Here is a 13,940-nt window from a genome sequence, read left to right as displayed (position 1 = left end):
TCGCAGGACCCCCCCCCCCTTGCTCCCTCTTCTTTCTGACTCCGCCTCCTGCCCATCCCTGTAAGGGTTCCCTCGGTGCCCACCTGAAGCCTTGATAGCCCGAGTGGTCGCAGAGTGACCCAGCTCCAGAGACTGGATGAAGATCTCTGTGGTCTTCTCCCCGGTGACAAAGGTCAGCTGGAGGGGGCACAAGTAGAGCACGAAAGTCAGTGTGGGACCCCGTGGGACCAGGATAGGGACTTCCAGGGGTGAGGATGGAGTGCTGTAGGTCCAGCAGGTCACAGGCTGGGACCGGGCCATGATGGCCATAGCTAACCAGGGAGTCTGGGAGAAACAGAACAGCGGCATGCCTCACCTCTGTCTGGTAAACCTGCAGCAACACGGGGCGGGCCGCAAAGCGGCAGTAGTAGAGTAACATATCGGCCAGGATGGGCAGCTGGGTGGCCGATCCCTCCAGGGGCCGAGAGTCTGCCTTCAGGGACTGCTGTGGTAGATGGGACAGCCATGTCAGGTGGGAGAGGTGACAGGGCAAAGGAAGCCATCAGAGGAAGGGAGGTAAGGACACACGGAGAGGCAGAGAGAACAGTTTGGAGGCAGACAGAGCAAGAGGGAGAGCGAACGTGAGACCGGGTCTGGACACAGTGTTGGGCAGGGAGCCCAATGTATCATTTGTACCCCACCTTGCCTCACTCAGGCCTCCTGGGAAACGAGCCAGGAGATAAGAAAGGGAACTTACATCTAAAGTCCTTTTTACCCTTCTGAGGATCTGCCCTTCCCCATTTAGCACAGTGGCCCCAGCTCTCATTCCTAGTGCCCTGGGCTCAGACTTCATCTTGCTCCTCACATATTCTGCCCCCCCTTTTCTAAGCCAGACCTGGCCCTCCATAGATTTCCCCAAAGCCAGACTCCTCAAAGTAAGGTGGAATGCCAGCAGCCAGTGGGCTCCAACCCTTACCTCGAAGTCCATTTACCTGACAAAGGACTTCAGGAGGCAGGTGCATGAGGCCCAACACATTGCGTTCGTACCAGGGGTCAAGCATACCGAGGTAGTGAGAGATGTCATTGGTACTGTCCTCCCATGGGGCCATGCCAAGGTCCTGGGGTAAGGGACAAGAATTATCCCCAGCCACATAGAAAGCTACAGAGCACAGGGCTATATCTGAAACCCCAAGTTGAGCTTCTCTACGCCTCTAGAGAAATATGATGGTATTCCATCTTTGTCATGTGGCAGAATGTCCTACCCAGGTACAGGGCAGGGACCTGGAAGTGAGGGCCAGGCAGGGGAAGATGCTTACAGACACGGGAGATGGCTCTGAATGATTTTTTTTAAACCAATACCCAGAACCCACTCTCATCTATTCCTCTTTCCCATCCCAGTCGGCTGGAGATTTGGGACATACTGTAGGGCTGGGGTACTTCAGGGAGTCTGCAGGGAGTGGAGATGCTTGGCTCAGAGAGGATGGGCAGGCACTGGGGCTGGTTCCGTGGCTTCTCTTCACAGGCACATAGAAGAACTGAAGCTTGAAGAAGCGTGTGAGGATAGGGTGACTGGTCTCCAGCCTCCTGGTGAGGGGGTGATGAATGGTGAACCCACGGTGACGTCAGGACTCCAGGTGGGCTCTAAATTCTATCAACACCACAGTCCTGATGCACAAGGGAAAGTGACACACCCTGTCCCCATTCTTACCTGAGCTTGCTATAGGCCCTAGCCACCTTCCCTGAAATCCGATCAGAGCCAAAGACCACAACCCGTAGTGTGGAAGCTTTGGGGTCCTCATCCCCACTGAGGAAGGGACGGCGGCGCTGGTGGTGTGAGGGTGGTGCCAGAAGCCATCTGGGGAGTTGGGTGGTGAGCTTGGCCTGAGGCAAGGACCGTGAGCGCTGAGCCCGGGAGGGGAGCTGAGCGGGACAGTCCAAGGGGCTGCAGAGGCTCCCAGCCCTTCGCAGAGGCAGGGTTGGGTCTACACTGCTCTCCAGGCTCCGAGAGTCCCTCCTCAGGACTAACTGGCTGGTGCTCTTTAAGAGTTTATAGAACCTGTTGAACTTCTGCCCAGGCCTGCGATGACCCTGGCGTTTCTGGCTGCCGGGCTTTTGGGGCCACTCTGAGTTTTCCTCGCTGTCCTCCACGTAGCCACTGTCCATGCCATCCGAGAGGCCTGAGACAAAGGTGGTCAGCATCTGGCGGGACAGCACCGGTTCTGAGGCCTGAGAGGAGGTGAGCAACAGTGTGGAGTCGTGAGACACCAGGGAGCTGGTGGAGAGGAGAGAGTCCCTCTCAGCGCAATGCCTGTCCATCTCCAAGTCCTCCTCTTCCTCCTCTTCATCATCTCCCAAGATCCCTGGCTGCAGCAGCTCCTGTTCCTTGAGAAGGACTTCCTGTAGGATGTCTATAGGGAGACAGAAGCAGTGTTTAGGTCGGTGTCCTTTGAGCCCCTGCAGAGGGTGATGGGATCTGAAAGAGTAGGAGGCGTTTGCTCCAGGGCTATAGTGCCCCTCACCCACTAGGCCTATGTATGGCCTGTGTAGTGGGAGATCCCACAGGAATGCAAGGCATTCATAGATGCAGGGTCAGACAGACAGCTGGAGTCTGGAACCAGCTTCCCCTTACCAAAGCTGTCCTGGTTCCAGCTGTAGGTGTAGCATCTGGCGACAGGGATGGGGATGGTGTGGAGTTTCCCAGGGCTTGCAGTGTCTATAAGAGCAGGGAGGACAGGAAGAGGGGACTGGGAAGGGGCCTTGCAGAATGGCCAGCTCAGTCTCCTGGCCTTACAGAAGAGGCCAGAGTTGGAGCAGTACAGGTAGGAGCCACAGAACTGGATGGGCTGGGATACCCGACTCTCAGCTACTGCACCTTTCTTTACGGCACCATGTAGACGGCAGCCCCCAATCCCCCTACAAACTCTGTGGGAGTGGCCAAGTCACAGCCTCTAAGCCCTTCTTTTACTGACAATCAGGAAAAGAATAGAAATAGAAACACTAATTTAAAAGTCTTGTTTGCATGTTTTTGTTTTTGTTAGGTTTGGTTTTTGACTTTGTGAGACAGTTTCTCTGTGTAGCTCTGGCTGTCCTAGAACTTGCTCTGTAGACCAGGCTGGCCTTGAACTAGGAGATCCGCCTCCCTCTGCCTCCCAAGTGCTGGGATTAAAGGTGCTTACCACCACCTTCTGGCTTGGGTGTTTGTTTTGAGACAAGGTCTCCCTATCTAGCTGGCCTCAAACCCATAAACTTCCTGCCTTAGCCTCCCCAGTGCTGAGACTGCAGGTGCATGCCACCATGCTAGGCTCCTTAAGAGGTTGTCTGAGGAACAGTACCTGAAGCTGCCCACTGGCGCTCAGACATTATGCCACCCGCCTCTATGGTGACAAGAGTGGCAGGGGGGCATCTCTAACTTCTTTTGGAGCAAGATGTGACCATGATGTAAGTGGGTTCAGAAACGTATACCAAAGTAATGCAAGTGGCACCATTCTCTCAGTGAGCTCTCTCTTCCTCTTGCTAACATGAAGGCAAACAACCCAGCCTTGGATCTGCCCACAGGAACTCTGCCTGGGGACTCAGGGAGCACACAGATGCTGAAGAACCTGGCCCCTGGAAGGCTCTGTGGAACAGAGCTGCCAGGCTGGCTGGTGTACACCCTCTGCATGCCAGAATAGATGGTAGGGAAATGGACAGAGCTATTGTCCCTCCCTCAAGCCTTACCTAAGATGCCAGGGAAGCCCGCTTTTTCTCCCACTGCCTGCAGCTTGGTCCGGAGCCACTCTCGGGCCTCTGCTACATCCCCAATGCCAGACGCCAGCTCCTGGGCTTCTGTCGTCTCGGTGAAGATGTCCTCCAGCTCTTCTATTGTCTTGGACTGAAAGTCCAGGAGACAAGTATGTTCCTGGCCCGCCTCTCCCAGTTTGCAGTACCAGACCAAGGGCTCCCAGCCTCCTGACCCCTCTCACCCTCTCTGTAGCAAAATACTTCTTCATAGACCTAGGCTCCCTAGCCTTTACCTGAAGTTTGCGGTGTAGTTTAGGAAGGTCGCAGTGGGCCCCAAAGGTGGCCTGGAAGGCATGCAGGAGCAGGGTGGTGTAGGTGCCGTGGGGTGACTGTCCAGGCGTGCTCAGCTTGTCTGCCACAGCAAGGAATTCAGCCTGTACCTCTACCGGGTTCAGCAACAGCACAGTGCTGGGGACACAGAGGATGGACTGTGTGGGCGCTGCACCCTCTGTGCCCAGGGGCTCAAATCCACACAGGTCACCTCAACACAAGTGACGCAGTCTCCCGGAAGGGGCTTGGGATGTTGGGAGAGCATTTCCATGGGGCATGCTTATGATTATTCTGAGGTGCTTTTCAAGCAGAGTGTTCAAAGACTTTTTCAGAACCAAACCTGAAGGGCTGAACATTAGGCTTGGCAGTGATCAGATACACTGCTCCTGCAGAGACCCTGAGTTCTCAGCATCCACATGGTGGTTCACAACTACCTGTAAGTCAGCCACCTCTGGCCCTTGCAGGCTTCTGCACAAACCCATACCTAACTCCTCCACCCCCACCTACACATATAAATAATTAAAAATAAAAGAAATGTTTTTTTTTAACTGATCTTAAGGAGCTGGGGGTATAGCTCAGTTAGTGCACAAGCTCTGGGTTTGATCCCTACATAAACCTGGTATGAGAATGCACGTCTATCATCCTAGCATTTGGGAGGGGGAGGCAAGAGAGTTAGAAGTTCAATGCAATCCTTGTTTCATAGAAGTTTCTAGGCCAGCTAGGAATGTAAGAGAGTCTTCCTCAAAACAAACAACAACAAAAGTGTGAGCCTGACTTTTCACCGTGGATTTCTCCTGAAGTTTTATGTTAAGACAGGGTCACTCTTCGTATTCCAGTGTGGCCCACAGTTCTCTGCCCTTAGTCTACTGAGGCTGCCTTGACTTTTACATAATCACTTATTCCCATGAGAAGTCTGAATGGATACGAGTTACTCACAGAAGGACCACTGTTCACCAAGGTAACTTGAAGCTCACTGATCATTTTTCAGGGGAGAGAGAGCAGCCTGTCATGGGTTGTCATTTACTGTGGCCTGAGGGACTGACATCTGCCCCAAGTCAGGCCCTTATCCTCCACTCCAGTCTGGGGCTGGGACAGTGTGGGCTGGGCCACCTGGGACCCTTGTGGTGTCAGGGTTCAAATGTCTTTGTTATGGAGACTTTCAAACACATTCAAATACTAAGAGAATCAGTGGAGCCAGAGCTGTGTGAGGCAGTTGACAACAAGCAGCTTTCTCTCTCGCTTCTCTGTGCTAACCCCCACTCTGTGGGATTCAGGACCCAGGAGGCTGTAGCAGAAACAGTCAGAACCTCCCTCACTCTCACAGTCCCACATCAGACCTCAGGGCAAATAGGCATTGTCGAGCAGGTAGAGTTCCTGCCAGGCTCTGCAGGTCTGCCTTCAGAGCACAAGGACAGGGCTGTCCCTATCTGTCAGAGAGACTGAGTTTTTAAATTACTATTATTTTTTTAATTTCCCTATTCAGAATTAAAAGGAGGCAGGATCTTGAACGGTGCCTGGCTGGGCCCCTGCAGAGTCTTGGTCATTCCTTCCATGGATCTGTGCTGATCCACACCGTATGCAAGACAAGGCTAACTGAGCCCTTGGCCTGTCCACCTTGATCTCTCTGCTGTACACAATGAAGATGAGAGCATTCTTCTTATCTTGGTTCTTCGGTATCCTTATTGGAGAAAGCCCTCTCTCACAGGGTTAATATGGGGCTTAAATAAATCCATATGTGTGTGTGTATACATATATATATATATATGCATTTGCGTGTGTGTATATACATATATATATGCATATACCTGTGTGTGTATACATACATACATATATATATATATATATATGCATATACGTGTGTGTGTGTGTGTGTATGCTTGGAATAGTGCTGAGGGGCTAGAGAGATGGTTCAGTGGTTATGAGCACTGACTGCTCATATGGTGGCTCACTAACCATCTGCAGCCCCAGTCCTAGGGGATCAGACGCCCTCTTCTGACCTCTGCAGGCACCAGCAACACAAACACGGCACAGACAGACATGCAGGCAAAACACCCCTATATTTAGAATAAGACCAAACATTTTAATTTGATAAGAGAATAATGCTCTGAGCTGCAGTACACAATGAAAAGGCACTGCCGGTTGTTCAGTGACTCACCTCTTCAGCTCTCTGGAAAGCCCTTGTTGACTTTACTAAACTATTGCACATAGCCCTCCTTATCCAAGGCCTCAGTGGCCTGCGAGCTCCAAATATATAAAATAAAAAATCCCAGAAATAAATATTTCATAACTCTTAAGCCTTAGGCAATACAGGTCCGTTCACTGGTACATCACCCTATACATGGCCTGTCTGTGACCTAATGACCAGATGAACCATCCAGGCACTACAGTGTTTGTGGTCAATGATTTAATCAAGGCACACGCTGGCCTGTTTGGCTATGCCAAGGAGACACCGAAAGTTCTTTGAAGTGAAATTTCTTGGCATGTAGAGAGGGTTTGATGCTATCCATAGCCATAGGTGCCTACTGTGTATCTTGGACCGTATCCACGAAAGGTAAGGGGACTGACTGCCTAAACTTTCTAAGTCTTTTCTGTTTCTTAGCCTTCACCACAGGCTTTTTTGTTGACTCGTTTTTAACTTAGAAGTGTTTCAAGCACCTAGGCAGCGGGTGCTCAATGGTGTGATGGGCATGAGTGTGTGTATGAGGTCTTGGCTCCCTGGTTTCTGACAACTCAGACTCAGACGACCGGCAGTCCTCCCCGTGGGTCCCTTCTCTAGGGATTTTCCAGCTGCAGACTGGAAAAGGCTAGGGGTGTGGACTCATGTCGGGAACCTCAGCGCTCAGCAGACTAAGGCAGGGGAAATCACACAAAATGCAAGCCGGATGGGGCTACACAGTAAGCTTTGGGCTAGCCTGAGCTATGGTGTAAGACCCTGTCACTCTAAAGTTCTTTAAACAATCACACACACACACACACACACACACACACACACACACACACAGATACACACTACAGCCCAGGACTCAGACACAGTGGCTGGTTCTTGTTTGCCATCCCAGCACTTGACACACGGAGGCAGGGGAACAAGAGTTCAAGGCTGGTCTTTGTTAGGGTAATAACTAAGTGAATAGGCAAATAAGTAAGGACGGTACAGAACTCATTATATGTGATAGGGTTGGTTTTATCATGAAACTCTGCCCCCACACCTATGCCACACTGTCAAATAATTAAAAAAAAATAGGGTTTTACTATGTAGTTCAGACTGGCCTTTAACTCACAATCTTCTGCCTTCCATGTGAGAATTGCAGGTGTGTGCCACCATGCCCATTAAAGCATATTTTTAGTATAAGTCCAGATCAAAAAGAACGTAGAAAGCTTTTGTTTTAGCAACAGGAGAAAGACACCATGGAAAGGGTAGGGGTCCTTGAGTAAGCCTAAGGTTCAAATCCTGACTCAGACAGACACTTGCTAACTGTGTGCTCATGCTCATACTTTGTCTCTCTCATCTCCAGTTTCTCCACCTGAAATTCACATATAAACAAAGTCATGTGTGCTGGACGACCCATTTGAGAATCTGAAGGAAGGGGGTTGGAGAGAGATGAATGGGACTGGAGAGCTGAGCTGGCTCAGTGGTTAAGAGCACTGGCTGTTCTTCCAGAAGACCCAGGTTTGATTCCCAGCACCCACATGGCAGCTCACAACCATCTACAACTCCAGTCCCAGGACCTCTGATGTCTTCTTCCAACCTCTGTGGGAACAGATATACATGCATACAAAACACTTTATTAAAAATTAAAACATGAATCTGAGGGAAGATTAGAAAGAGTTATTCAGGCACTAAACACCACAGCAGCAGCAGCAGCCTCAGCTCCCGGGGTTCCCCGTTGGTCGGTGACTAGAATGTGTGGTTTTAGGTGAGTGCAGGAGGCAGGGGGTGGGAAAGGGTGGAAGCTCCTTCCCCTGTTTCTCCCTCCCCCAAGAACACTCACACAGTGGAACTTCGGTGGCTCCTGACGGGCAGGCCCTGCTCAGCCCTCACCAGCCGCTGGTAGGAGATTCCTGTGGACCAACAAACAACAAAGAGGAGAGGGTAGGTCGGTTTAGGGCCCAGGCAATGTCATCCCTGGCCTCTTACAAGCCAGGTTCTGAACCATCAAGCTGGGAGTGCCCCAGGAGGCTCCAGACAAACATTGGGAAGACAGTTGCTATTTGGCCCTTGGCTAAGTGCTTTGCTTCTGTGGAATGGTCACTTCACCCGTAACACTTCGATCTTCACCTCAAAGCCATCCTGAGCCTCTCTGCTGCCCTCTGTCTTTTCTTGACCATTTTGTCCAGGTCCTGTCCCTAGATTGGGAACAGGCAGCAGGAGACAAAGGGATGTGTTGTTCGATCCCCCATGTCCTATTCTGGGTTTTCCCACCTGGCCTTGGGCAGACAGGTCATTTACCCTGGTCCTCAGTCCCCCCTGAAGAGACAGCTAGAGGAGACAACTCTGTGGCTGCTCATAGCTTAGTCCCTGGCCCACCTCCGATGCACCAGCTTGGCCTTCCTGGTAGACAGAACTTCATGAGAGGGAGAATGCAGGCCCAGGAGGCTGCCAACTAGTTCCTAGATCATAGTGTCACTAACGCCTGGTGTCTCCCTGCAGTGGGGGAGGGGTGTGTGCCAGGCACCCATCAATCTCCATGCTCAGCCTCAGTTGGCCAGGCAGCACCCTGTTCCACTCTCCACTTCTCTGTCTGGCTTCTCACCTTAGCGACCTAAGTCTTGCCTAGTGCCTGTTTTCTCTGACAGTCCCCAGCCTGTCTCCCTTCCTCCCCTGTGACTTTAAACACACCGAAAGGAAACAATGTTCAGAAATAGGCGCAAGGAAGTCCCTTCTGGGCACATGGCATCCCTGGCTGGGACTGAGCTGGGGTGGCTGGAGGGAATTCCCCGTGGATGCAGGAAAACCAAGAAAGCTGTAAACACAAAGGCCATGAATTTTGTTTGGTAAACGACAGGAAATTACCAATTCATGTTCCTCTAACTTGGGACATAATTGGTTTAATTGTTGGCCTTTTGTGTGATGTTGGCTTTCTATAATTGCCACAGACGCTAATGTTAGGTCTTCTTTGCTAATAGCATCCTTAAAATAGTAGCTGTTACTCTTAGGAGTTGGGATGCCATCTAGTGGCCATTCACATACATTGCAAAGATAAACTCAATCCCACCACACCCTCTGCCTGTACCACACCCGTGCAAGCAACATAGATAAGCAAATCTTCTCTTGACTTTATTTGCGTGTGTGTGTGTGTGTGTGTGTGTGTGTGTGTGTGTGTGTGTGTGTGTGTGCTTTGCTGGGTAGAATCCCAGGCCTTGAATCTCTAGCTATTTTCTCCAGTTCTACTTAATTTTGCACATGTATGTGTATATGCTTGTCTGAAGGTCTATGGCCCCATATGTATGTATGAATGTGCATTCAGTGTATGTGGGGGCCAGAGGTTGGCACATGTTATCTTTCTCAATTGTTCTCCACCTTATAAAGGGAACCAGGATCTCTCACTTGAACTCAGAGCTTGCTGGTTCTGCTAGACTCGCCAGGCAGCTTGCCTTGACACACCCTGGGTTTGGCTTTCCAAGCACTGGGATTTCAGGCAGGCTGTCACTCCCGCCCAGAGTTACCTGGTGTTGGGAATCAGAGCTCAGGTCTTCATACTTAGATGGTAAGTGCTTTACTCACTGAGCAACAGCTCCTTCAGTGCTTTTAAAATCAGCAGCCCACTCCCCAGGGGTTCTTCGCCCCTAATTACACACCCCCAATGTGGTGCAGTTAGAGTGGGGGCTGCTCCCTGTGGCCTTTGTTGATCTAGGATGGACAGCCAGCCAGCCACACACCAAGCCATGAAGTCTCTGTCCCTGCATGTAAATTCTCCAAAATGCTAGGCTACGGACTACCCAGCCCCCTGCATTCTGCTGCAATCTTTTGTCCTGGCCCCAAGCCCAACTGCCCAGCTTTTTGCCACTTGGCTGTATAAGGTGTCTTTTGACTCTGGGAGAGTGTTGGCAACTGCAGTCCCTGTAGTTACTCTTCTGTGGCATTCACAATGAGGACTACCCTCTGTCGTGTTTTCCTTATGTCTCCATGTAGGGATATTGCCATCCCCTCATCTTGGGCTGTGGTACAGTTTAGTGTGGGGGCTGCTTCCGTCGTTCTCTCTTGTACTTGTCTGCTTAACTTGAAAGCAGCAGGAGGGGGAATATTCGGGAGGACAACCTGACACACACTGACCCAGAGGAAGCTGTGATTTGAGCTAATGGCTTGTCTGAACAGTCAAGACGCCCCCAATTCCAAGCAGAGACACAACCATTTGATCAAACAGCTAATCTGAGGACAACCCTCAGTGTCCTTTGACCTCTCTTGGTGATGGCCTCCACTGCTTATTGTGAGGTTATGGGATTTATGAAGTTTGTCGACGGGCTAGGGCCTGACCTGGGAACATACTAGAACCGACTGACACAGGAATCAGACTTTTCCTATACGGGAAAGTTCCTCCAAAGAAGTACATTGGGGTCTCCCAAGTATAGGGGTCACCTGTCTTGGTAGGAATAAGGCATCAAGTAAATGGAAGAGGACTTCACCATGACTTTTGGAATTAAGTAGATGTGGGTTTTCCATCTAACTCCGGTTTCATTATCTAAACAATGAGCACGCTCGTTACTACGCCAAGAGCTGTTCTGAGGCAGCATGGGACCCACACTTGCCTTATTGTGAGCACACAATAATGACACCTGCACCATTATTATCAGCAGAAGTCCTGCTTTGATGGAGAAACCTGTCTAAGGTCACTAGCTAGTACGTGCCAAAACCGAGGTCCTTGTCACACAAAGTCCATGTCCCTTCTCCCACACTTGACCGTATTGTTTGGACAGGGGAAGTAGATTTCTCACTTATGCATCTGTTGGGGGTGTTGTATCATTTCCTCCCCCTGTAGAACTGCGTGTGGCCTGCTGAGACACAGCCTTGAGGTTTGTGTGCTTTCAAAATTGCCGAATGCCTCACATGTAAAGTGCCCGTGCCACCGACCAGGATTGCAGAGCAGTCCTTAGCAGGCAAGTATGATATTCTGTATCACCATGTGAGCACAGAATCAACATTCGATAAACACATGGTCTGCAGCTCAAAGGGCTGTTCTCGGGGAGGGGGTGTTGTTGATGCCACTGGGGGTGGAGTCAGGAAAAAAGGGAAGGCCCTACTTTGATAACCAGCCCACTTCCTCCATACTTAAGGAGACTACCAGCTCTTGTTTTCATAGCAACGGAGTCTCTGAAACTTTACTGGGGGAGGCCCAGATCCCCAGGTCCCTTGTCATCTTTTTGACTTGACAGGACCTATCTCTGAAAGTATCAGCATCCCAGTGCTTACTGCCCCCTGCAAGATCGAAATCGATAGAATCAGCACCTGTCTTCCCAGACGGCCCAGAGAGAGAGACAAACAGACAGACAGAGAGACAGAGAGAGAGAGACAGAGAGAGACAGAGAGAGAGAGACAGATAGACAGAGAGACAGAGACAGAGAGACAGAGACAGAGAGAGACAGAGAGACAGAGACAGAGAGAGACAGACAGACAGACAGAGAGAGACAGAGAGACAGAGACAGAGAGAGAGACAGACAGAGAGACAGACAGAGACAGAGACAGACAGAGACAGAGACAGAGAGACAGAGACAGAGACAGACAGACAGAGACAGAGGGAGAGACAGAGAGACAGAGAAACAGACAGAGAGACAGAGAGACAAAGACAGACAGACAGAGAGAGGCTACACTGTGCTCCTATTGTTCAGATGGGGAAACTGAGGCTTATGTACGCTCCGTGTCCTATCAAAGGGCCTCCCAGCCAATGAGTGTCAGACTCTGACCCAGGATTTGGAATCAATGGCCTGGCATGAAGCTAAAGGAACCACAGAGCTCTTTGGTTCTCCTTCAATGGCTCAAGTTCCCTGGCCTCTGTTCCAGCCTTCTCCTACAGCTTCTCTTGGCCAGGCTCACTACAGATGGAAGGGGGTCATGCAGAAGTAAGTCCCACCAAAAACCCCACTAAGATGCTCTCCAATAAGCCTACCTGCTGGTCACGTAGAAGAGGGTAACTTTAACCCACTACTTGCTGAGGACTAGAGCGTATCTTCTGTGAAATTACCTACCTACGGAGTGAGGAAAGTCACAAGCTTTTGTGTTGTTGCTGTTGTTGTTCCATAGAAAAAGTCATGCCCAAAGCTCTGGCCCCATTAGAAGTGTCTGAATGATGCCAGCTCAGTTTGCCTCTAATGTCTTTTAGTTTCTACCTAATCTTGTCAGTTTGCACCTCATGCCCTCAGTTTGAATTTTATTCTAGCTTATGTGAGAAATTTACATCCATTTCTTCTGCTTTTTTTTTTTTTTTTTTTTTTTTTTTTTTTTTTTTTTGAGACAGGGTCTCACAATGCAGCTCTGGTTATCCTGGAACTCAATGTGTTGACCAGGCTGGCCTTGAGTTTAAAGAGATCCACCTGCCTCAGCTTCCCAAGCACTGGGGTCAAAGGCATGCACCACCATGCCTAGATACTTCTCTGCCTTTCTTGAAGCCAGCTCTACCTTGCTACTGCTTAGTAATGAATGGACTCTAACTTCAATACAGGCTCAGTATAGAGCTGTGGGAGACTTTGAGCTATTTGGAAGTGATTCTCCGCCGCCAGGAGAGGTCATGGTTTCCTAGTTCAGTTCTGCTTACCCTCAAAGAGGGATGGGCAGCTCTGTGAGTGCTCCCAGCATCTGACCTCTCCCAGATCCTTAGTGTGTGTATCTGACACCTCTCATAGTCTCATACCAAGGACCCTCAGCAGTGAGTAGCCACCGCTGGGCCCTCCCTCCTTTGATGAAGGGCCCGTCCTTCATTTCCACCATCAGTGGCTGCTCTGTCTGGCTCGTCACTCCCAAGTTTAGCATGCCATCATCCCAAGTTCCTGCCTCTCCACACCTGTTTGCTGGGCTGCTGAGAACAGCGCTTCTGACCAACAACCCACAAAAGCATCATCTCAAAGCATTGCGTGCACCCAGCTAAGGCTAGCCACATGGTTCTGCTTGAAAGTAGGAAGCAGTCTCTCTCCTTAGGTGATGCCCCTCCCCTGTACAGCGATCTCCCTGGACTGCTTCAAATCAAGGAGCCACTCAGTTCTGTGTGCGCAGAGGCACCGTCAAGGCGTCCGGAGTTTAAATCCTTTTCCTCGAAATTGCAAAAGGAAAGAAAAGCTTTGTCTCCCGGAAAGGGAACCCGGGTCAACAGCCACAAGTCAAGGCAGGTCCATGAAAGAGACTGACCTTACACTGACTGCTCATTTAAGATGAGCAGACAGATCAGCGGATCGGCTGGAGATGTGAGGTGTAAACCCTTGCAAAAGAATTCACAAGTGAAAATCCAGTCCTGAACTTTTGAGGGCTCCTGAGTTGGGGTATAGAATGTAATGCTTCAGTCAGCTTGTGTTTACATGACAACAGCTAAATGCCCCGGATGCTAAACACAACATAGAGTAAGTAAACGTTACAATGGGAAAGCAAAAGGATTACAATGTATCATGTATGGGGGTTTCAGTCAATTAGCTAATCAACATCTAATAATCTAAGTGCTGCTTTTTAAATACCATTTTGAGAGATTTTATTTATTTATTTTTATGATGTGCGTATATGGTATGTGGGAAAGTGCGTATATGCATGCAGGTGCTCCAGGTGGCCAGAAGAGGGTGACAGATTCCATGGAATTGGAGTTAAGATGGCTGTGCACTGTCCCATGTGGGTGCTGGGAACTAAATTTGGATCCTTTGTGAGAGCAGTGTTTGCTCTTAATTGCTGAGCCATTTCGCCAGCCTCCATTTTAGAAAACTGAAGAGCACCCGTACCAAAT

The 13,940-nt window shown here is 50.1% G+C and overlaps 1 protein-coding gene across 2 annotated transcripts in view; it reads right to left on the bottom strand.

The window, feature by feature from the left end:
* Positions 1-13,940, bottom strand: part of Pik3r5 (phosphoinositide-3-kinase regulatory subunit 5) — a 65,725-nt gene that overhangs the window by 3,211 nt on the left and 48,574 nt on the right. For both annotated transcript variants that reach the window (NM_177320.2, XM_006533548.2), the window contains exons 6-14: positions 8,019-8,088; positions 3,993-4,167; positions 3,697-3,850; positions 2,609-2,692; positions 1,688-2,387; positions 1,401-1,563; positions 972-1,097; positions 356-484; positions 84-177 (exon numbers count right to left, since the gene is read on the bottom strand). In NM_177320.2, the coding sequence (NP_796294.2) occupies positions 84-177; positions 356-484; positions 972-1,097; positions 1,401-1,563; positions 1,688-2,387; positions 2,609-2,692; positions 3,697-3,850; positions 3,993-4,167; positions 8,019-8,088 (1,695 nt within the window). The remainder of the gene's footprint in view (positions 1-83; positions 178-355; positions 485-971; positions 1,098-1,400; positions 1,564-1,687; positions 2,388-2,608; positions 2,693-3,696; positions 3,851-3,992; positions 4,168-8,018; positions 8,089-13,940) is intronic.

The sequence above is a fragment of the Mus musculus genome, chromosome 11 (genome assembly GCF_000001635.26).
Source record: "Mus musculus strain C57BL/6J chromosome 11, GRCm38.p6 C57BL/6J".
In the NCBI taxonomy this organism is placed as follows: Eukaryota; Metazoa; Chordata; class Mammalia; order Rodentia; family Muridae; genus Mus; species Mus musculus.
The sequence above is the reverse complement of the archived record's forward strand: the minus strand, read 5'-3'. Positions and strand labels throughout refer to the sequence as shown.